Raw genomic sequence first — 22,935 nt, 5'->3', positions numbered from 1 at the left:
GAACGTATGTGGTAATGTCTGTTGCATACAGACTTAAGAACTGCAAAAACCTAATGAAACCTGGAGAGGATTGGGGACCAGCTGTGCTGGCTGGAGAAAAGTTTCTGAAGTAACCAGGAACACCCACCCATTGGAACAATGTTCTAGACCCAAATATGGCCCCTTTACCTGTTTATATATGGGCCATAGGCCAGGAATGGTTCTTCTGCTTTAAAATCATGAAAACAGTCAAGAGGAATATTTTGTGACAAGTAAATACTGCATGAAATTCAATCTTCAGTGTCCATCAATAAATCGTTAGAAGATAGCCACACCCACTGGTTTCCCTATGGTCTCTGCTTTGCACCATATGGCTACTTGAGCAGAGACGAGTAGGTGCAACAGTTTGGACACCCTATAAATCCTAAAATATTTACCACTGGTTCTCTCCAGAAAAGTTTGCTGATCCCTGCTCTGGATCATTTGGCTCTTCTCCAACAAAAAAGACTAATGGGGCAGGCATGGTGGTGTACTCCTGAAATCCTAGCACTTGGGAAGCTGAGGCAGGAGGATCACTGTGAGTTGGAGGCCAGCTTGAACTATATAGGAAGACCTTATCTGGAAAAAAAATAAAGACTAATGAATGGCCAAGATGGGAGATCTTATTGAAATAGTAAATGGATCCAATATTAAAATTAGAATAAGCTGATTATCTTGACTTTCAGCTTCATAACTTGAACAACAGTGGGTGCTCTTATAAAGCTTCTTACTATAACGTTAAATCATCTGGCCTTTTCTTTCACAGAAATTTCTGTACTTCGAAGCCACTGCACAAAACACAGAGTACTTCTCTCAGTCTAAATAAATGCCAAGAGCTGGGAGAATATGTTCATGGGCCTTCAGCAAGAACCTGGCAAGTCACTTCCACCACACCCAAAGAGCACACAGAGACACTAATGTTCTGTCTGGCAGCCTTTACTGAGAACTGACTAGTAACAGATTCCAAAGGCTATGGAAAGGCTCAGAAGGCATCTGTATGGAAGAGAAAATACCATTGCTCAGAGCCCCAGGCCCCCGTAAGAAACAGCACCAGATGGGCTGCTGTTCCCCAGCCAGGTGATTCCTAAGCACTGGTGCACTGGCCACGGGGACTTCCAAAGCCAAACTGTGCTGCTCTGCTCCCTGCTGAATGCATCCTGCGACTTCTCACTGACCTGGGACACACGGCTGGCTAACCCCTTGGCAGCATGGATCCCTACCCTGGGGTCTCCCTGTCTCTTCAGCCCAGGGTGTGCCTCCTCTCCCCAGCCCTCCACCCTGCCTTCAGCAGGCCACTCCCCTGCCTGCAGGGTCCATTCAGAAGCTCATCTCTTCCAGAAAACCTGTCCTGAGTCTCCAAATCCGGATTCTGTGTTTGGTCTGGGATCTACCGTGGTACTACGAGGTGATCCTTGCACTTGGGACACTGTCATTATGTTAGGATTGTGTTTGCCCAGAAGCCTCCCCTGTAGAAAGTAAACTCCGGAGGATGCAGTCTGCCTGCCATGGAACTCGGGGCCCAGCTGCTGTGAGTGCCAGAGCACACTCCTTGGCTAAGGCTACCCAGGAGAATGGAAAGCAGAGGGCCTCAGGACAGCTGGCTGGCAGGGAGCAAGGGCTGTGTGCTCCCAGCACCTCAGCGGGATGGAGGTGGCCAAAGATGTAGCTGTGAAGAATGGTTCAGATTTCTTAGCTATGTAGAGAGTGAAGGTCCACACCACACAGCACCAGCACTGTTCCTTCTTTCCCATGTGCACAACTCTCCTGGACACTATCCTGAACATGGGCCTTGAGCAGCCATTTATGTGGCCAGCAAGTCAGCACATTATCACATGTTCTGGGTCTCAAACAAATTGCGCTCGGGAGAAGCTGGCATTACCAGGAAGAGGAAATGCAACACACAGAATGTAGAGGACACAGGATGCAGGTTATAGTTCTTTAGGGTCCAGAGCCTATCTTTCTTCCATTGTGATATTTGGAAGAGACATATAAAATGATAGAATAAGCTTGGATTCTATGAAAAAGAAAGACCTGGGAGCTGATGGCACCATGAATTTGCAAAACAATGTCAGATGCCCACTGTGTAAGGACATCTGCTTTGCAATCCAAGCCTTGCCTTCCCCTTCCCAGCCTTGAGGCTGCTCCCGCTGAGCCCCTCTCCAAGGCTGAAAGCCAGCAGGAGAGGAAGTGAGCCTGTTAGCCGGTTGTGGACTCAAGCCTGAGGTCCTGTGTTTTGGTTTTTTGAAACAGAGTCTCACTACGTAGTTCAGGCTGGCCTTGCACTCACTTTGTAGACCAGGCTGACCTTGTACTCACAGCGATCCTCTTATCTCAGCCTCCCGAGTGCTGGCAGCACAGGTGTGCACAGGTGTGCCCAGCTCTGAGGTGTCGTTTTTTAAAAAAGCTTCGAGACCTGCATTTCTTTGGAGCCTCATTTTCCTTGTGTAGGTGGGCATAAATATTCCTTCCTCGCTGACTTAAATATTCCTCCTTCACATATGGGTGATTTAAGGGAGATAATAAATAAAAGTACCAAGAAACCAACAAATGATGGCTACTGTGAAAGTAGATGAGAAGGAGGAGGTGAGGCCAGTATCAGAGCAGCAGACAACTGTACAGACAAGACAGACAAGTATTAAGTAAAGTGAGATTTGGATTTGAATGTGGATTTGCTTTTGTTACATTCAAGTGTCACCTGAGATATCTAGGAATGACCTATGCAAACAAGGAAACTGAGGCAGCAGGGTGTGTGGTGTGGTCAGTAGTAAATAAGCCTAGGTGCAGCTTGACCCACGGAGCCCCGATGTGCCCTGCCCCACCTTGCCAGCTTTGTCTTTGCTGCCACTGCTGGTGGAGCTGAGGGAGCGCATCTGCTGCTCCTTCTGCTCCTCCACCTCGGACTTGAGGTGCTCGATGTGCACCAGGTAGGCCTGCTCCTGCGCCTCCCGCGTGCTCAGTTTCAGTTCCAGGGCCTTCTTCTCTTTCTCTAGGAGGTACAGCTGCGCCTTCAGCTCTGCCATCTCCTCCTGCAAGGGAAAAGCACAGAGCACATGAGCGCCCGAAATGCACCAGCAGAGCTGGCTACGTCAGGGCCTGTGCAAAGGGGGCCTGGCTACCACCATGGCCCACGGCAGAGGGACTGCTCTGAAGCCACAAGCAGGAGGACTGGGAGAAGATGGTAGCTGTTTCCACACTGTGAAGCACAGATGTGGGGGACAAATCCATCTGCTTTTTCACTCTGGGAACAGAACTGAGATGAAAGGGCAGAAGTCACAGGCAGATGTTTGGTTCAGTCTAAGGAAAGCCTTTCTAACAGTTGTCGGGACCCCAAATGGATACATCTGTCTCACTGGAAACTTGATCTCTGGCACAGAGCGGCTGAGCTGCATCAACTTGGGGTGCTAAAAGAGTCCCCCAAGCATGGAGGTCTGGGTCTGACTGGGTCCCTACCACTTCCCATGCAATTTCCACCTTTTTTTATCGGCGTAGTTATACAGAATAACAGCTTTCATCTTGGCACATTCATACATGCATGCACACAATATACTCTGATGTCGACCCCCATTAACCTTTCCCCTTTCCCTTCTCTTACTGTCTCCCCTACTTTCAGACTACCCTTTCCCCCTATAGTGTAACAGAGAAGACACGTGAACTTGTCTGAGTCTGGCTTATTTTGCTAAACATCTGTAGTTCCATCCATTTTCCTGCAAATGACAAAACTGCATTCCTCTCTCTGGCTGAATACTCCTTGGTGTATATGTACCCCACACAGAACTGAGTTACAATAAACATGGGCATGCGATTATCTCTATAACATGCTGGCTTGGATGCCTTTGGGTATATACCAAGGAATGGCACGCCAGTTAATTTAAATTGAGAGACTCTTGGAAAGATGAGTTGCTACACTCATTAGTGGACTTGTCTGCTCATGCTCACAGGTGAATGTGCTATAGGAGGTGGGGCCCAGGTAGAGGTGGGTCACTTTGGGGAGCCTCTGGAATACAAGTCACACTGGTGCACTTCCCTGTGCTCTATTCCCAGGCGCTGTGAAGTGAGCAGCTCTGCTCCACCATGCCTTTTTGCTATTACAGTCCTACCCTGGGACCAGCTGACCATGGACTGAAACCTCTAAAGCCATATGCCAAGTTAAACCTCTCCTCTCCTAAGTTGTAGTTGTCAGATATTCTGTCCAAGCGATGAAAAGATGACTAATACAAGTAGTGTAGCTGGATAAGATAGTAGTTCTGTTTTGAGTTTTTAAAAGAAAACTCCACACTGATTTCCACAGTGGCTGCACTAATTTACATTCCCATCAGCAGTGTAAAAGGGTCCCTTTCTTCTTGCATGCTCACTAGTACTGTGTGTTTGTACTCTTCATGACAGCCATCTTGACTGGAGTGAGATGGAATCTCAATATAGTTTTGATTTGGATTTCCCTGATGGCTAAGGATATTGAACACTTTTTTCCCCCCACACGATTGTTGGCCATTTGTATTTCTTTTGAGATTTATCTGTTCAACAGACTTGACCATTTCTTGATTGGGTTGTTTTTCTGTGTTAAGTTTTTTTGAGTTCTTTATACATTCTGGGTATTATTCCTTGGTCAAAAGACTAGCTGGCAAAGATTTTCTCCCATTCTGTTAAGTGCTTATTTTGCTGTGCAGGAGCTTCTTAATTAGATACAATCCCCTTTGTTGATTCTTACTATTATTTCCTAAGCTTTTAGAGTCCTACTCAGGGAGTCATTGCCTGTGCCTATATCTTGAAGTGTTTCTCCAATGTCTTCTTCTACCAATTTCAAAGTTTCAGACCTTACATTTAGGTCTTTGATCTCTTTGCATTAATGTTTGTACAGGGTGAGAGATAAGGATCTAGTTCTAATCTTCTATTTACACATAGCCAGTTTTCCTAGCATCATTTGTTGCTGAGACGGTAACATATGTTTTTATCACCTCTGTCAAGAATCAGATAGCTGTAGCTGCATCCAAACCACATATTTAATGACCCTTTTGGTACCTTCGTCTCCTTGCAGCTGAGCCAGGCAGGTGGAAATACCTACCACAATAGCATCCTCTCACTCTTGTTTACTTCTGAGGGCCCAAATGAAATCAATAACATACACTCCTCATAGGAGAGGATTCATCAGACAACTTGGAGGATGGGATCAAACCTGGGGCTCTGTGCCTGCTATGCATGACATCTATCACTGAGCCATGTCCCCAGCTAGATAACTTCCAAAAGTAACGTACAGGACTCAAATGTTTCTTTTCTGTGGAGACTAAGAAGTGAACCTAATAGGGAACAACCCAATCCTGGGACCACGAGCCACATAACAGTGACAAGCAACAGCCTTTATTGAGTATGTATCACTATTATAAGGGTTCACAGGAAGTAACTCATTTAATTCTTCCAACCTAAAGTAGGTATTATGAGTATTTCCACTTGTGAATGGAAAACTGAGGCATGCAGAGGGAAACCTCCCTTCCCATGGCTGCTGGGTAGGTTGTGGAGGCAGTTTGACCCTAGGCTGTCTGGCCCAAGGCCCAGCTTCATAACCACTCAGCTACTTTGCCTCCCTCTTGGGATGAGCCTGTGCATAACCTCTGGCCACCTCTGCTGGAGGGTGAGTCCGCCACAGCATGGCTGCCAGGGTGTCCTCCCCAGCAGTCTCTATGATCTTCAAGGACTCTGCAGAAAGCTGAGTCACCACCTTGAGATTGACTCATCAAGGTCACTGTCTCTGGCTACTTCTGAGGACAATGAGCTGCCAGCCTGCTGTGCTCTCCTGGGTAGACGTTTATACCTCCAATGTGGGCAACAGCTGGAGCCACTGACCAAGGCTTGTCCTCCTCAGGACGAGAGGATGTTCTTCACTCAGAAGAATAGGCCAGCCCTTTTTTCACTAAAGATCAGACATGAAAACCAGAATGAAAATGTGTTTTCATACCAAGAAGCCTTCTCATCTTTTGCCATCAGAAGCAGGATTCTGAAGGTTCTGGTAACATTGCATGCTGAGCTTATGTGGCTGGTCACACCCAGAACAAACAAGCAAGCTGGAAAGAAGGAAAGGTAAACCCACAGGCACTAGAAATGAAATAAGTCTGCCAGAGGAGACTGGCAAAGTGGGCAGAGACATCAGAGTGGTCTGCAGACCTTGTGATCTGGGTTCTTCCCATCCGACCACTGGCAGAGCTGGGCCCTCCCACCTGACCACTGGCAGAGAGCCACACTGAGACCCCTGTATGAGCTGTACTCTCAAAGTACTGCCCAGAAAGAGACCAGAAAACACCCTTTCCTTTCCGGCGATGTTTAAGGAAACTTGCAGGCTCTGAGCAAGAAAGACTGAAAAATCCCCTTTGAGGAATCAAAGCCTTAAACTTGTGTCACGTGTTTGTGTGATGCAGGAATCCTAATCCAAGAATGTATTAAAACCTAGTAATAAACCTGTGAAACCCACAGGTCTTACTCGGGAGATCTCAATACCCAGCCACTCTAAGGACAGCTGTAAACAAGGACCCACAGGACGCCTGAGACACAGTCTGTGCTGCAGATCGGCCCTGTACATTCTCCAGCCCCAACAGGGGATGGCAACGAGCACACTGATGCAGAAGCACTGGGTGCAACAGAAGCGAGAGCCAGCATATACAGGAGCGGAAGTAACAGAATGTGGAAAACCAGAAAGCAAATATACAAACAGTTTCTCTCTTTTTTTTGTTGGTACTGGGGATTGAACTTGGAACTTTATACTTGCGAGGCGGGCAGTGGAACCACTGAGCTAAATCCCCTGCCCAAATATTCAGATGGTTAAAGGGAGGAAGGAATAGGAGTGCTGATGAAAGGTCAGGACATTCATCTAAGAAGAGTGGACCAAGTAGATAGTCTACAAATGAAAAGGTACTTAGTAAAGATCATGGACCAGAAATAGGAAACCGAGAAATGTGAGTTTTCTCAGAAGTCAGATCCCAGAACAAAATGGTGAAAGGCAAGAGAATCTGCTGGATAATGGATCTACTCAAGTGAGCACTCATCAGCAAACACACTGGGAAAGGAGAGGGCACTGCTGTCTCCAATTTAAAGTCCCCAGGCAGAGAAGTATACCAGAACTCAGGCCAGGTTATGCATTCTTTCCTCCCAGCTATTCATAATTTTCACTGTCTCAGAATATTTATAAAAGGAGTGCACATTTATTTTCAAGTGGCAGAAGGAAAATTAGTGCTTTTGTTCCATAAAAAGTGTCTTTCCTGGCCAGAACAACTGAATTTGTCACACTACACACTGGCCAGTACATAAAACGGAAAGTCTTAGTCGATGGCCAAAGGAAACATAATATTTAGAATAAATAACGGAAGAGCAGCTTCATGCCACAGTCCCGACTGGGGAGAAAGTCACTTTGATTATGGAGCCAAGGCCAGGCTCATGGGCAGCTGGTGAAACTGGCCAGGGATGAGGACTCTTGGAAGGAGGAATCCAAGCTGAGTGAGTGGATGGGGTTAAGCAAGCTTGGAACTCAGGAGAACAGGGAGGGAGTCCCACACGTGCTTCCACTGCCCAGAGCCTTCCCAGGCTTCACCCAGACTCAGGCTACCATGGCCAAGGCCAGACATGCGCTGAGAAGATCACCTGACTGCACAAGTGACTGCTGTTGATGGGCCTGGCCCTCCGCAGAGGCCGCGCTGCCAGAGCTGTGTGTCTCTTCATCTTTCTGGGGACAATACTGGATGCAATGGTGGAGAAACAGGACAAGTTGTTAACCAGACACCACTGCAACCCTCTCTGCCTCCACTGGGGACCAGAGACACAATGGACTCCAAGACTGCAGGTCAGGCCTCTGTTCACAGGACAGGGAAGTTTGGAAAGCAGGTCTGGAAACACGGCCCCCAGCTCCCAATTCAAACCATCAACAGGGCCTGGCAGCACACCGGGACCTGCAGAAGTGGCCCCAAGCAAGCTCCCCCTGCTGCCATGGGGCTGCTGAGATGTATACTGCATCGGACTGAAAGGATGAGCTTAACTGCTTGCCAAGGACGGGCAGCAGCTTCCCGACAGAGTTCTCTCTACTCCAGAAATGCTGGAAAGTAACACAGCCAGTGGGTGCACAGCCCAAGACCTTGTCAGGAGCACTGGCCAGAACATCATGGCCAACCTTCACTGGGTTAAGCAAGCTCTGCACTGGACCCAAGGCACCAGGGTGCCAGGAGCATAAGGATTCCAGGCAAATTCAGCAGGTGGCCTCATACTGGTCTCCCCTTGTTGCCACTGAATGTGAGAGTCAGTGTTCTAACTACTTCCCAGCACTTGTGAGTTCAGGCATCACTGGACAGACCAGACTTATTCTAACATGCAGAGGCCTGGCCTCTCTTGGAGGACCAGATGCTCTGCAGCTGGCCTGGACACCATGAGGCATCCTCTAGATTAGGAATCATCATGGATGGACTCAGGTTTATTCTATCCTGCACATCCAGATGTCTGGCCTGGCTTCTCTCTTGGAAATTCTCTGCAGCTCTCTGCACACCCTGAGGCATCCTCCCGTGCCTCCAGGAATGTTCAGACCAAATGACTCCCAGATAAACTGAAGCCATCACTGTCCATAGCGATGCTCTAGCTCTCTCCATGCTGATTTCTCACCTGCGGGCCCTGCTCTCAGGCCAGTCAGGTCTCCCTCTGAAGCCAGCCACACAGAACAAACCCCTCAAACATACCTTCATGGCCATCAGCTCCTGCATCAGCACAGCATTCTCCAGGTCCAGCCTCTGGCTGTCCCCGCGGGGCTTGACATCGTAGCTGAGTGGATCAATGTGGATGCTTTCCAGCTCCAGCATGGTCAGCTTGACTGCTGCCCTGTCATTCTTGAGCTGCTGGATATAATCCTTCAGCCTCTGCTCATCTTCTTTAGTGAACTCCGTGTCGCAGCTACTGCCTGTGGAACTGGTTGTGCTGAGAAAGAAAAACACCATGTTGCCAAGTTGTCACTAAAATATCCTTTCTCCTCACCCCATCTCCCTAACATTATTTAGAATGTCCCCAAAGGCACATTCTTTGGTCCACTAGAGGGCATCAGAGCCATCCAAGGGGCCTGGGCACCCCTCACTTCATGGTGACCAGTCAGGAGCTTCCAGACTTGAGGAGTGCCCAGTTCTCTCCGGAGACGCCTGTGGCTACAAGTTTTTCGAGGAGCAGGGAGTGGTCTCCACAGGACACCCTCCCCACCTCACACTGGAATAGGGGTCGTGGGCACAGGACTCAACTCAGCCAGGGCAGTTCCATTCTTGTATAAAAACACATCAGTGAAAAGAGAAGGCTGGGTGCACTGACACACACCTGTAGTCTGTGCTACTTGGGAGGCTGAGACAGAAGGATCCCTAGAGTCCAGAAGTTCAAGGTCAACCTAGCTGGGCAAAACAGCAAGACCCTGTCTCAAAAAGGGAAAGGAGAAGAGGAAGGAAGAAGACAAGGTTTCCAGGGAGAGGAAAAGGAGAGAAGAGAGGACGGGCTGCAGCGCTGCTGCTCAGTTTGCCATTCACATGAGGAAGATACCACCTTAGGGTGTGAAGTGGTCTTCAAATTAGAACAGCTTCTAGGAGGGAAACTCCTGGACACCAAAAGCCTTTGGGGTGGCCCTGACTCCCTTTGTCTTGCCAGGAAGGAAGAAGTCACTGGGAGATGAAGGGAGCAAGATCAGCCTATCCACACCACCTCTTCAGGAGATAAGAAGTGAAGTGATATGGGCACTGGACTGGCCCACAGGCCCAGGCACCTTCCAAATACCAGCCTAGAGGTATTTTTTATATGTGATTCACTTTTTAAAAAATGGTACCAGGGGTTGAACATGGGGCTTCACACATGCTAAGCAAACTCTTTATATATTCCAGCCCTTTTAATTTTTTTGAGCCACAACCTACCAAGGTGCCTAGGCTGGCCTCAAACTTGTGGTCCTCTTGCCTTAGCCTCCTGAGTAGCTGAGGTTACAGATATGATTAGTGTCTATGTCAGTAGACTTTGAGTCAAGGAGATTAATCTCCCAAGAAGACATTCTGTCTCCAAACAGGCTACACAAGATCCAATATCAACTGGTCCTTGGGTTTCCAGCCTGATCTGAAGATTTCAAACTTGCCAGTCCCATAATCAAAGGAGCCAATTCCTTAAAATCATTCTGTACAGGGGTAGGGATTTAGCTCAGTGGTTCCACTGCCTGCCCTGCAAGCGCAAGGTCCTATGTTCGATCCCTGGTACCAAAAATATATATATCATTCCGTGCATGTGTGGAGAAATAGATGTCTACAGAGACAGAAATATGAGTTGTCTCTATATAAAGATATCCATATCCATACATGTCTCCTATTGGTCTGCTGCTTTGGAGAGCTCTAATACCAAAGTACTACCGTTACTTATGCCCTGAGCCTCTTACATAGGTCTATTTCCTCATCTGTGAAACGAAGAGAATAGTGTTACATGCTCCATAAAGTTGTGGTAAGGATAAAACAATGTAAAGTGTAAGGTGCTTAGACCAATGCACAGCATATAGTAAGCCCTTGATAAATAGAGCTATCATTCATTTATTCGGACATACCAAAGTGCCTACTATGAGCCACCCAAGTCTAGGCCCTTGCCTTACCTCATGGGACTTATATTCTAATGGGGGAAGACAGGAAGTGAAATTACACTATACACTGTACCAGGGAGAAAAATGAAGCCAAAGGCACAGGGAGTACAAAGTAGGGATGGAGTTATTATCAGAAATGGTGCTGGAGGGAAGGCCTGGAGGGGACCTAAAAGAGGCGAGAAAAGAGCTACACAGATGTGCTGAAAAAGACTGAGCCATGGGCTGGGGATTTAGCTCAGTGGCACCATGCCTGCCTGGGCAAGAGCAAGGTCCTGAGTACAATCTCCGGTACCAAAAAAAAGAAGACTGAGCCAGGCAGAGAACAAAGAATTGCTAAAGCTCCGAGGCTGGGAGCTTGGCCAGCAAGATGGGACTATGGCTGAAGCAGAGCCGACTGGAGGAGGAAGCAGAACTGGTCAGAGTGTGTGGAAGAAGGCAGGTGCCATTTCAGTTAAGGTTGTGTCTAGAATTTTTAAGTTTTCTCTAGAATTAGAATGGCAGTCACTGAAGGGTTGTAAGAGGAGTGACATGATCTGCCTTACATTTTAGAAGGATCCCTCTGGCTATGCTGAAGAGAGAGGTAGGGAAACCAGGCCAGGGCTGGGAGGCCCCTCAGGAGGCTACTTCAACAATAAAGAACGGAAGCCTGAGGTAGGATGAGGGCAAGGAAGGCAGAGGAAAGGTAAAAATATTAATCATCATTATTGTGTTTTCTCATGATATATTTTATTTTATTTATGTTTTTCTACCATGGATCGAACTTGGGACCTTGTGCTTGCAAGGCAGGTGGCAGAACCACTGAGCTAAATCCCTGCCCCCTTCTTATACTATATTTTAAAAGGATGAGAAAGGAGAAGTAGCACCTTCAGTTAGATACCTCAGGTGCTATTCCATAAGGGAGTGATGTTGTTCACAGGAAGCCTGACAAAGCAGACAAGACCACGGCACAGGGCACTGTGGAGGTGTGTGGTGCATTTGTGAGCCACAGCTGCCCACCAGAGGGACTAATGCCCCACCCCCTGGCAGTCCTCTTCCGCCCTGTCTGCAAACAGCTCTGCGGTGGGCATGATGCATACAAAACCCTTTAGATTGGGCGTGGGAGCTCACCTTCAGACTGTCAACACTGACTCAAAGGGACAGGCATCTAATGCTCCCCAGATGAATGAGTGGGCAAATTAAAGCAAATGCAAGAGGTGGCATTGCTCACATGGCAACTCACTGGGCTGAGTGCTGAGCTGGGCTCCCAGGCACCATATGTTTAGACTGAGTCGCTGGGGAAGAGCAGGCCTTCTCTCCCTGTCAGGAAGGAGGAAGCTTCAGGAATGAAGCCAGGACTGCAGCCCAAGGTTAACTTACAAGTTTAGCCTTTCCTTTTCATGAAAAATTATTTTACAAAGCTTCAAATGCCAGAAAAATACACAGAGAATAACCAATACCCACATGCCTGTCACCCATATGACATTTTGCTATATTTTCTTCACACTACTATTTTTAGAAAAAGAGCATTTACATTTGAAGCATCATTATTGGTTTACATTTAAAATAGAAATTGCAAAATCAAAGAGCACTAAAAGCTAGAGTTGTCTAATTATTCTGAATGAAGGGAAGTGATAAAATTTTGGCAGATTTTCTACTTAGCAGGATCAGTCTACCCTAACAGTTCTCAAAGAGGAATCCCTGAGCTGACCGCCACATTGGCATCCCTGACTGCGCGTTCCTGAGCCAGATCCCTCAGGCCAGAGTCAGGGACTCTGCCCAGTAACCTGTTTGAATATGGACTCTGATGGAAGCTCAGGTTTGAGAACCACATGTCTGCCCCTCAGGATATAGGCACTTGCTTAGTAGCCTGTGAGGTAACTGGACACCCTCATGTTTTCTAGGTAGAGGCCACTCTACTTCCAGGTTGCTGTGGTAGACACCACTGAGGGCCAGAAGGTCTCTGAAGCCAGACCTACCTGAACATTTCTCTTCGGGTCCTTCTTAGTCCTGTGGCCCAGAGTGAACTACCCAACCTTTCTCGGGTGCAGTATATGGGGCACTAATGGTTCCCACCTCCCATGTTGTGGAGAGGACACTATGGCCTGAAGCAGGAAGCAGGCAGGACCAGGTGGAGGCGCCCACACACTGTGGGTGAGGAGCAGGGACAGGGCCCCTTTCCTGACAAGCCCAAAACTGGCCAGGCCCACCAGCAGACTCGGGATCCCTGAGAGGTCCGCCATCTACAACCATCCAGAACTTCCTTCCGAAGACAAAAAAGCAGCCAGGGCTTGACTGGACTTTATAGAGACCACCAGAATCAGGGAGAAGCCCACAAATGCGAATGAGCAGGGAAAACCCACAGGCTCTGTCACCCTCTAGGGCCTGGAGCTGATTCCTGGCTGAGCAGGAAGCCTTCTGCTTCACCCTTTGTGTTACAAGCATCATTTCCAGAAAGGAAGAAAAAAGAATAAGAGAGTTCAGTTCACAGAACTTACCCTGTTGGAAGCTCAGAGCCTCAAACTGCTGTTAAGCAGAGGAATGCTGAATTTCAAGATAAGCACCACATTACCAGGCCCTCCAACCTCCCTCTCTCCCAGGACACCAGCAGGGAACAGATCAGGCGAGGTTAATTACAATTCTGCTTCAAGCCCTTAATGTTCCACTGCGGAATATGATTATGACAATGGTGAAGGAGGGGAAGCCACTGGCCTTTCCTCGGCCTCCCTGAGATGAGGCCCTGGCAGCCTCCCAAAGGCCTGCTGTCAGCTGGGCAAGGCTAAGTCATCCATTAACTCTCAGCTTGGAGCACAGGATGAGCTCAGCTGTCACGGGGAATAAATCACTTCCCGCAGACTGTCTGAGTCCTGCTCTCGGCATGGAGGATGGAGGTGTTCTTGATGGGATTGAGGCTGTGGCTGTAGGTGAGGAAACCTCCAGCCCACCTGGCTGCACAAGTTTGTGTTTTGTTGGGGTTTTTTGAGGAACCAGGATGAATGTGTGGGTTTCTTTTGGTGATGCTCTGCTGGAGCACGTGTTGCGCTGGCTTACTATGCATCCACCAACTGCCAGCGCATCTTGCCACACACCCAGGGCACACGCAGCTGGCCCGCAGCCTGGCCTCTTCCAGATGACCCACTCTCTGTCTACTAGGTCTGCTGTAGGATGGGCTGTGAAAACCAGCTACGATGTCAAATACCACCTCCTCTGTCCCTCTGCACCAAGTCCCATTACCAGCCTCAAGGTGTTTCACATCCTGCTCATTAGCAGAAATACTAGCTCAGCTTGCTCTGACAGAAAGCTACATGGGCATTTCCTTCTTTTTGCCTCAAGAATCATTGATGGCATTTTTCTGCAATTTTTAGCGGCATCTTACCTGGTCCTAACTCAGATCTGACTTCCATCAGACATAGCTCATTTTTATAAGGGTAGGTCTAGAGGCAGGGCATCTTCTTTTATATATACTGGGAATTGAACTCAGGGCCTTGAGAGTGCCAGGCAGGTGCTGAACCACTAAGCTATATCCCCAGGCCACGGGCATCTGTTTTATTGAGCATATGACACTGATTTGGAGGAGGGCTCAGTCCAGGGGGCAGTTGGCACTTACGCCACTCCTTGGTGGCCCCATTCTTCTGGTCTACTGTCTTTATCTTGTACTGTCGCACCAGGGTAACCTCTCATACCCTTTTTGACAATGAAAGGGTTTCACAGCAAATGAAAACACTAAGCAAACGCCATGACACTAAGGCTTATGTGTTCTACAATGGTTATGAGAATTCTCCAGGAGAAATGGAGGTTAGATGAGGGTAAATTACCCAACAAAATCTCACAAAATATGGGTATGAGAAAATCTGCAGTCAGATAATATCCTCAGAAACTGCCTAGGTCCAGAAAGTGCCCAGGAATTTAGCTGACAATGAAAGTCAAAATAAAAAACAGAGATGTTTAGGAGATAAATTCTATGTATGCAGCCATTTTTAAAGGTGCCACCACACTGTTATTGGAAACTGGGCATCTCTAAATAATACTAACTCATTCCTGGATTGGTCACTGATAACAAACCAAGACAGACACTGTTAGACCTTAACCAAGATAGTCAAATTGAAAATACATGCACACTGGGCCGGGGATTTAGCTCAGTGGTTGTGCCATCTGCCTCATAAGTGCAAGGTCCCGAGTTTGATCGCCAGTACCAAAAAAGAAAATACGTGCACTCTAATACTCCAGGTCAGCAAGGGTTTAGAGGGAGAGGCCTCTTACACATACTGGCTATAGGAGAATAATTCAATATGTAGAGAGGGCTTTTTGACATTGGAAACAAATCACCTTTGAGCCAGCTAATTCTGCTTAGAACTGGTCCCATAGAAATTGCACAAGGACAGGCCTCATAACCTTCCAAGAAGACCCTTTAGGTCTAAGCTATTGAGGCACATTTCTATTCTTTGGAACCCAGACCTTAAAAAAAACTGCACTTAAATCTGTGGCCCACACTGTTCCTATGTCCTATCCAATGAGGGTCCTAGCAGAAAATTTTCTTTGTGCATCATGCATTTTGTAATGCTGGGATTATTGTTGTTTATTCTTGTCTATCTGTCTTTCTGTATGTCTCTCTCTCTAGGTACTAGGAATTGAACCCAGAGACTTTGCAATGAGCTACATTCCCATCCTTTTTAATTTTTAAAATTTTGAGACAGTAATGCTAAATCACACAATTTCCCAGGCTGGGCTCAAACTTGTGATCTTCTCAGAGTGCTGGGATTACAGGTACTCACTAACACATTCAGCCTGCTTGCTTTTATAATGAGCATATAATTCTTTTGACATCAGGAAATCGGGTCTGAAAGAAAAAAAATAGTATTAAAAGGATTTCATGTTTCCATCATATTCTCATAGAACCTAAAAAGTAAGTTGCAAGGACATTGGAGCAGGAAGGCCGTTCACCAGGCTGTCACACAGAAGAATCTGTCTCAGCTGGATGCTGAAGTGTAATAACACTAATAAGCATTAATCCTGGGACTTTGATGGACTCTGATTCTTGGATGGGAAAGCACATTCTCTTTTCCAGTAAAGATGACTGTTGAAACAGCCAGATATAGCCTGACTCTCATTGCCTGAAGCTTGCTGATGGAGGTGGCAGAGGCCTGTCCTAACTGGATGGCTAGTTCAAGCCATCTCCCTTTTCACACGATTCTGCTGGCCTTAGTGGTAGCAGAGTCTTTCTGCTCCATGAAATCTGATCTTAATCTGGACTAGTTTAGAGAGTGAACTGGGCACCTCTGGAGCTCCGTCAACCCCTATTACAATAGGCCAGGCGGGCAGCGTTCTGGATACCTGCGGGTACAAAGAAGCTCATGGCACCTCTGCACATGGCTCATAGCCCGTAGTGCTAGAAATGCCTCTGGAGGACTGACGGTCAGCATTCCTTTCCTGAGAACTTGAGTAACAGTAGATGGACACTCTGAGTAGAATGCTATGCCAGGTGGTTATAGTGGGTGGTAAGGTAATTTACACAGAAAGCTCCTTTTCTTTCTTTTTTGCATAAATTTGGTATGGGGGAATGTCCAAGCCAGAATGGCAAGACTTACAAGAAAAATTACTGTGATTACTGTAATTGTGAAAGAGTCTGGGGGCTGGAAACCAAGTTTATCTGAAACAGTATAATTGTGTCAGGTCCTATGAATCCACAGGGCCACATAAATGCTGCAATGTGGTTCTATATCTATTGGAGCTGCTCTGCTATGGGGAGGAGGGGAAAGTGAATTTTCAGAGAACTGAGTAGACTCAGAACTAAGCTAAACATCTTTTGATGGAAAGCCCATCTGAGACTGAAACTAGTTAAAAACCCATTCTTTAGTAAGGTCATTACTGAATCCAGAGACTCAGTGTTGTGGAATTTGTCTCAACTTATAGAAGTACATCACCAAAAATCAAATTTCTCTGAGAAAACTGTCTCATAATCAAGGCTCACTTGTATGTTAACAACATATCTACCTCTCTAACAAATATTCAAATCCAAGGTCTCCATTAACATGGGGCCAAAATTTTCCTCACTTCTGACCAACTCCAAAGTTGTTTCTGATTCAGATTAAAATAATAAAATTTATTTTTTAGAGGCTGAGGCATGAGAAAATGATCTTTAGCACAAATCTCGTAAGCTACTAAAAAAGCACACATTTCCTGTTGACCCAATTCTTACATTCACTAATTCAAAAGAACAGTATCACTGACAGCATGAGTTCTCCATCTCTACCTACATGAATGTATTATTCATGTCTGGAGAAGTCATTATGAGGAGCATCTGCTTTCTCTATTTAAATAGAAGAATTTGGCTTTAAGAAAAAAATGAATTGTAATCTGAGTTTCACTGAATAAGACAACTGTTGGTGGGGTCCAGAGGAAATACCTCCTTGTGTTTGTGGGCACCTGGCCAACTGTGGTAGTGGGAATGTGCCCTCTCGTGGGACATGGGAGTCCAGCACAGGTAAATGGATGCACTGAGGCAGATGGCTGGGACCGCCAGTGGGAACGAGATGGAGGCATTAATCTGCTCTTGGGCACCAAGAAAAAAATCAGTAGTTCTTGCCTGGCTTTTGAGATCTCATCTGTCCTTCTAGTCACCTGGTCAGCAAGTAGGTTCTGTTACGTGGGACAGGACAAATGGACCTTCCAGTGGGAAGGTCAACGGTTTTGTCTGAAGTCCTGGGTTACCCTCTTAGCAGGCTTGTGGCCTCGGACAAGTCACTTACACATCTCTGAACCAAGGCTTTCTTACCTGTAAAAATGCTAAGTCATCTTTTTGTCTTTCGTAATTTCAAAATCCCTTAAGAAGCTGTAACCTAGGACCTCCTAGACTGAGAACTGGTATATAAGGGGAAGGCATTTGCGTATTTAGGGCTTCAGATGGCCAAAAATGGGAAGATAACTAGAAGAGGCTTCATTCTGACCCCCTGATCAAACAGTTTCAACAAATTACGCTTAGCAAGGTCTTGGCTGCTCTCCTTCTCATCTTTTTCCAGCACCCTCTTTAATTCTCTAGATTTACAGACTGAACTTGACCTCAGGTTCATGATTAAGTGCCTGGTAAGCACAGCTGTGAATGTGGCATCACTCAACAAGGACAAAGAGATGAGAGGAGAGGCTCTTGCCTGAGAAGACCTTATGAATGAGAGGCCCAAGAAGAGAGTGGGAGTGGAGGACAGGTGGGCTGGGCCTGGGGAGCTCAGGGACCTATATAGCCAGTGCCCTCCGAAATCTAAGTGCTTCCTGAAATCCAGAATTATAAAGAAATGGAGAACAGAACAGTAGGGAGAAAGAGCACCAGACAGAAAAGTAGGTTTGTGTTCCATTCTACCTAATACTTTAGGGCAAATCACCCTTCCTCTCTGGACTGCTGATTCCATGAGGCCCGAAAGAGAGAAGGCCACATTCTAGCTCCCTGCTCTATTTCTCTGACTCTGTGGATGGAGCTAGCTACAAGCCTGCAGCGTCTTGCTTTACCTAAGCCACACAGTTCCCAGCAGCTGCACCACTGCACCTCTCCACTGGCGAGGAGAATACACAGGCATAGGTCCCTCCTTCAGCAAAGCCTGGCAGTACCTTGTGTGGCTGTTGGAGGACAGGCTCTCCCAGGGCTGTACGCTGCAGCCGGCCATGGCGAAGGCTCCCCCACAGCTGCCATCCAATTTAATAAGCAGGGCCTTGGCAGCGTTCTCGGCCGTCTTCCGGCAGTCGTGGGCCCGCTTCAGCATCTGGGTGATGTTTTCATCCCCTGACTGGTCTCCTATGTTGCAAAGAAGCCAATGGATTAATCCTCACAGGCATGGGTAAGGTAAGCCTGGGAATGAACCTGCATTTCCCTTCTCAGTCTCTCAGGGCACAGGTAGCGCAGTGGGGAGCACCAGTGAGAAGAGAGGAGACCTGTGTCCAGGGCTTGACTGTGTCTCTCAAAGGTTGCCATTGGGGAAGGCATTTCTCTGCTTGGGCTCTGCTGTGCTTATGGGCAGGAGAAGGGGTATGATCTCCAAGATCTGATTCCAGCTCTCACATGCTGACTTTCTAGTTGTCTGGGCTCTTGGCTTCTCCTGCATGCAGGCCCAGGTCTGTGCACTGGCACTAGGTGAATAAGGGCAGGGAGAAACTGAGGTGCAAGGCCCTCTCTCCACATGTCAACTTTGGCTAGAGCTTTATTAGGGGCAAAAGAGAGAAAACTAAGAGTTCACATGAGAACTTTATATTAGCTCTGTAATTTCTGTACCAGTGCAATCCCTATCCCTCTCAACTTGAAAGTGGTGTCTCAACTCAGACGCTTCTCGAGAGAGGTGACTGGGCTAGAGCAGGACACTGGGGCAGCGTGGGCACCAATACAGAGCCAGACAGGCAAGTTCCTACTCAAAATGTTCACATTCTTATGTTTTAAAACTGTTCTGAAAACAGCAAAGCTATGGTGACACCAAAAAGAACAGTGGTCGCCAAAGGTTGGCAAGGGGAGAATGAATACTTGGAGCATACAAGATTTTAGGCCAGCAAAATACTCTGTATGATGCTGTAATGGTAAATACACATCATTATATATCCATCCAAGCCCACAGGATGAAGACCACCAAGAGCAAGGGCTGATGTGACCTGTGGTCTTTGGGGGGTAATGGCATGTCTATGTAGGGCCATCACTCTTGATAAATTATCCCACTGATATTGGAGAGGCTGTGGATGTGCAGGGGCAAGAAGCAGATGGGGATCTCTGAACTTTCCCCTCCACTTTGTTAAAAACCCAAAACTGCTCTAAAAAACAAGTCTTAAAAAAATAAACAAAACTGTGCTGGCCAAAACAGTCAACAGTTTGCCACCTGTACAGTACAGTCTATGCTCTACCAAATACTTTCCAATGAAATCTAAAAACCCTGTATGCTGAGTCTTATAAAATGCTAACTGTGGAACTGAGTAGAATGGGAGGGGTGAGGTACACTCAGCTCTTCACCCAGCAAACCCATTGCTGAGGCCCAAAGAAACCCTTCCAACTTCCAGCAGCTCAGTTTGAAAACCTTAATCATCTAGAATTAACACAGTGAATGTTCGGAAAGTCAATAAGAAACAAAGAAAACAACTGCGATAATGGATACTGTGGATAACATCACAAAGGAGTTCTTATGCAGAGTGACAGGTCAATTGCTGCTGTCAGATGAGTGGAAGAGTGAGATTTAATGGGAGGCAGCCACAAAACTGAGGCAACCTTCAGTACTGCAGAGAGTGGAGAAGTCTGGGGAGGTACATTCTGCAGGCTCTGACTCCCTAAACTTCCCTCTGGGCATTTCTCTGAACTTTCACACCATTTTTACTTCCACAAAGACATTTTACATACATCTCACCAACTGACTGCTATTTAAATTCTGCTCTGAAGTAGGCATGATATTACTGGCTGGCGCATCTCATAAATACATACATGAGCTAGCTAGTATTTAGTAAATACAAACCATTTCATTATTGATTTTTAAATACACATTTATTTAAGCCCTTTCAGCTCCTACCAAGAAATGGGTATGAGTAGGTAGAAGCCTAAAAAGGTCCCCTTGAGGATGGAGCAGGCTAAGACATTCCTCTGATAAAAATTTGATAGATAATCAATTAAAGGAAAAATCAATTTATCTATCTATCTATCTAGCTGACAGCAGGCCAACATCATTTAGGTTCTGTTTCACATGAGGAATAAAGTTTTATGGTTCAGTTAAAAATGAGGTTTCTAATGGAAATGTTGGCACAGTTTCCACTTCTAGGCTGGGCTGGTAATGCTATTAGACAGAAAGAGGAGGTTGAAGACAGTCACCCATGCAAATAAAGTCAGCTGCCTTGCTGGATAACTTGGGTATAAAGCATGAAATTAATCCCTGACTTGTTTCCTTTCCTCTAGATTTGATTCAGATTCCTGTGCACATCATAACCAAAGGAGGGAAAATATGTAAAAATGAGGTGTGAAAGCTGGATGCTTGCAGGGGAAGGAGCTAGGAGGACAGGTGAGTCATTCAGGCAGGGCCTGGGTGGTGACCTCGGTAAGGTATATCCTGGAAGCATAAGTCCTAAAGCGAACACACAGCTCTTGTGGGCTGTGGAGCTCACAGCTCAGAGCCGTCCATGACAGAGGGCTGGTCACCACAGAAGGACAGAGCTGCTCTGCCCATGCCACCTACCCTGGGCTGAGGAGTGACCTTGCTTTTTCAGCTTTGTCGCCTTGCCACTGCTTCTCTAAAGATGCTGCTGATATAGAGAGAGGTGCGGTCTTGCACTAAGGTGGCAGCCCCTCTCCATGGTCTCCCTCCCCAACAGTCGTCTTTTGTCACTGAAGGCCTCAGAGCCACCAACACTGGCCACTGGGTGCTGTTCAGCAAACGTTGCTTAGCCCGAGAGGCCACATTGTTCCACTTTTCAATTAAATACAGGTTCAAGGTACTCAAATTTGAGAGGAAGTGGGGGGAAGCAGTGTGGATCCTGAGGTATAAGTTAGGCCAAAAGGAGACCTAAGCCCTGGGATGGGGACAGGGAAGTCTGTAGGGATGCAGGATTGTGGTGGATCCCCTGGCTGCACCACGGCTGGGATCAGAGGGTGAGCATTCTGTGACACTGGCAACAGCATGTGTGAAACTTCTTCATTCATTAACACACCAAGAGCAATGGTAGGAACCCACAATCAAAAACTACTCAGACTTGGGGAGCACACATAGCAAATCAAAGGAATAAGACAAGGCAAAGGCCACAGGGGCAGCAAAGGGACCGTGAAAAGCAGTACTCCAGTGTGTCGGTCCCTTTCATCACGAGTGTGGGCCTCCCACTCCATCTGGTCCTCCTGCCAGCCCAGAAGAATATGTGTCCTAAGAAGGCTTGTTTGTTTTAACTTGCCTGTAATTCTGTTTCCACTTCAGTTACTGCTGCATTCAACATAAACAATTTACCCGCTCAGTCATGAGGAAAAACGAAAAACACACTTGACAAGCGAATTTCGTGTTGCTGAGAGATGACTCACTGCTGGCAGGGAGATGGGGGTGGCAGACAGAAGAGGCTTGGGGATGAGATGGGGGATGAAGACTCGGAGGACACTCACCAGGGGAGGAGCCCACGCCGGCAGCACGGAACTGCCCCAGGATGAGGCTCTGCTCGCTCTCAGCCAGCGCCAGGAGGAGTTCGTAGGCCTCTATGCACTGCTCACTGAAACAGAAGCACACGGCACCCTCAGCTCTGGGAGGGAAGGGTGAGCACCTTCCACGCCAGCATTATTTCCTGAGTGGCTCAGCCGCACCATCCACACAAGGGAGGAAGCTACCGGAATATTCCCTGGTCAAGGCCAGTGGCTTGCGCTGTATGTTGGTGATTTAAAAACACAAAACAGGGTTCTGGAATAATACAAGTGAAGCAATAACAGTGGGAGAGGCATGCTGGTCATTCTTGGATGACCAGCTCAAGGGGACGTGTGACAAACCTATGGCAGCCCCTGCAGTAGCTCCCATGGACCCCCACACCCAAGTATCTTTACCCTGGTGCCGTTGCAGGGTTGGTTGGTGTGAGCAACACTCAGTGGCAGAGTGGTATGTCACTCTCAAGGTTAGATTATGAAAATCACCGGCTTCCACTCAGTCACTTTCTCACCCCTATTCTCTCTCAGATTGTCCTCTTTGGAGGCAGCTGCCATGCTTGAATACTGTAAAGCAGCCCTCTGAAGGGGCCTGTGCGGTGAGGAACTCAGGCTTCCACTCAAGTTCAGGGAAGAAGAGCGGTCCCCACTCATGGCCATGTGAGTGACCCTTCCTAGGAGTAGACCTTCCTGTCCCAGTTAAGGTTTCAGAAGATGCAGCCTGGGCTGGAAGCCTCATCAGAGCTTTCTAACAGACCCTGGGCCAGAACTAAGCCAATCCCAAGTTCCTGATTTCAAAACTATGACACGATAATTTGTTACACAACCATCAATAACTAATATAACACCTCTGAAAAGGACAATTTTGACCTAGTACAAAGAACAGTTCCATCATAACAGAAAGTTCTTTTAGCTACTTGTAAAATGTCTCATGAAACACTCTCAGGACTTCACAGGATCCCTTATTTTTAAGAGTTTGAGTTTGGATTTCTAAGAAAAGAAGCAGTCACTCTGTCTCCATCATCCATTAGGCCAACAAGGTAGGTCAAAGACCAACCGTTTTCCCACAGCCTGACACCCACATTGCAGATGTGTAGACAGAAGTGGAGCAAGCACATGGCACTGGTGTGGTCTGGATGAGAGGCCTGCAGTAGCAAAGTGTCTGCCTGATTAGCTCCTGGAAGGTGAACATGGGAAATGTTGCCCTAGCCAACAGTGATTTGAGAGG

The 22,935-nt window shown here is 47.1% G+C and overlaps 1 protein-coding gene across 10 annotated transcripts in view; it reads right to left on the bottom strand.

Annotated features, from left to right (window-relative positions):
• Mcc (MCC regulator of Wnt signaling pathway) overlaps positions 1–22,935 on the bottom strand; it is a 425,319-nt gene that overhangs the window by 17,143 nt on the left and 385,241 nt on the right. For 8 of the 10 annotated variants that reach the window (XM_087194482.1, XM_087194483.1, XM_087194484.1 and 5 more), the window contains 4 exons: positions 21,681–21,784; positions 18,092–18,374; positions 8,718–8,952; positions 2,838–3,044 (listed from right to left, as the gene is read on the bottom strand). In XM_087194482.1, the coding sequence (XP_087050608.1) occupies positions 2,838–3,044; positions 8,718–8,952; positions 18,092–18,374; positions 21,681–21,784 (829 nt within the window). The remainder of the gene's footprint in view (positions 1–2,837; positions 3,045–8,717; positions 8,953–18,091; positions 18,375–21,680; positions 21,785–22,935) is intronic. The other 2 variants (XM_021238432.2, XM_013077922.3) reach the window with 1 other exon arrangement.

The sequence above is a fragment of the Heterocephalus glaber genome, unplaced genomic scaffold (genome assembly GCF_053883595.1).
Source record: "Heterocephalus glaber isolate CG9 unplaced genomic scaffold, H.glaber_assembly_v1.0 deba00001606, whole genome shotgun sequence".
Lineage (NCBI taxonomy): Eukaryota > Metazoa > Chordata > Mammalia > Rodentia > Bathyergidae > Heterocephalus > Heterocephalus glaber.
This window is presented reverse-complemented; position numbering and strand designations above follow the sequence as displayed.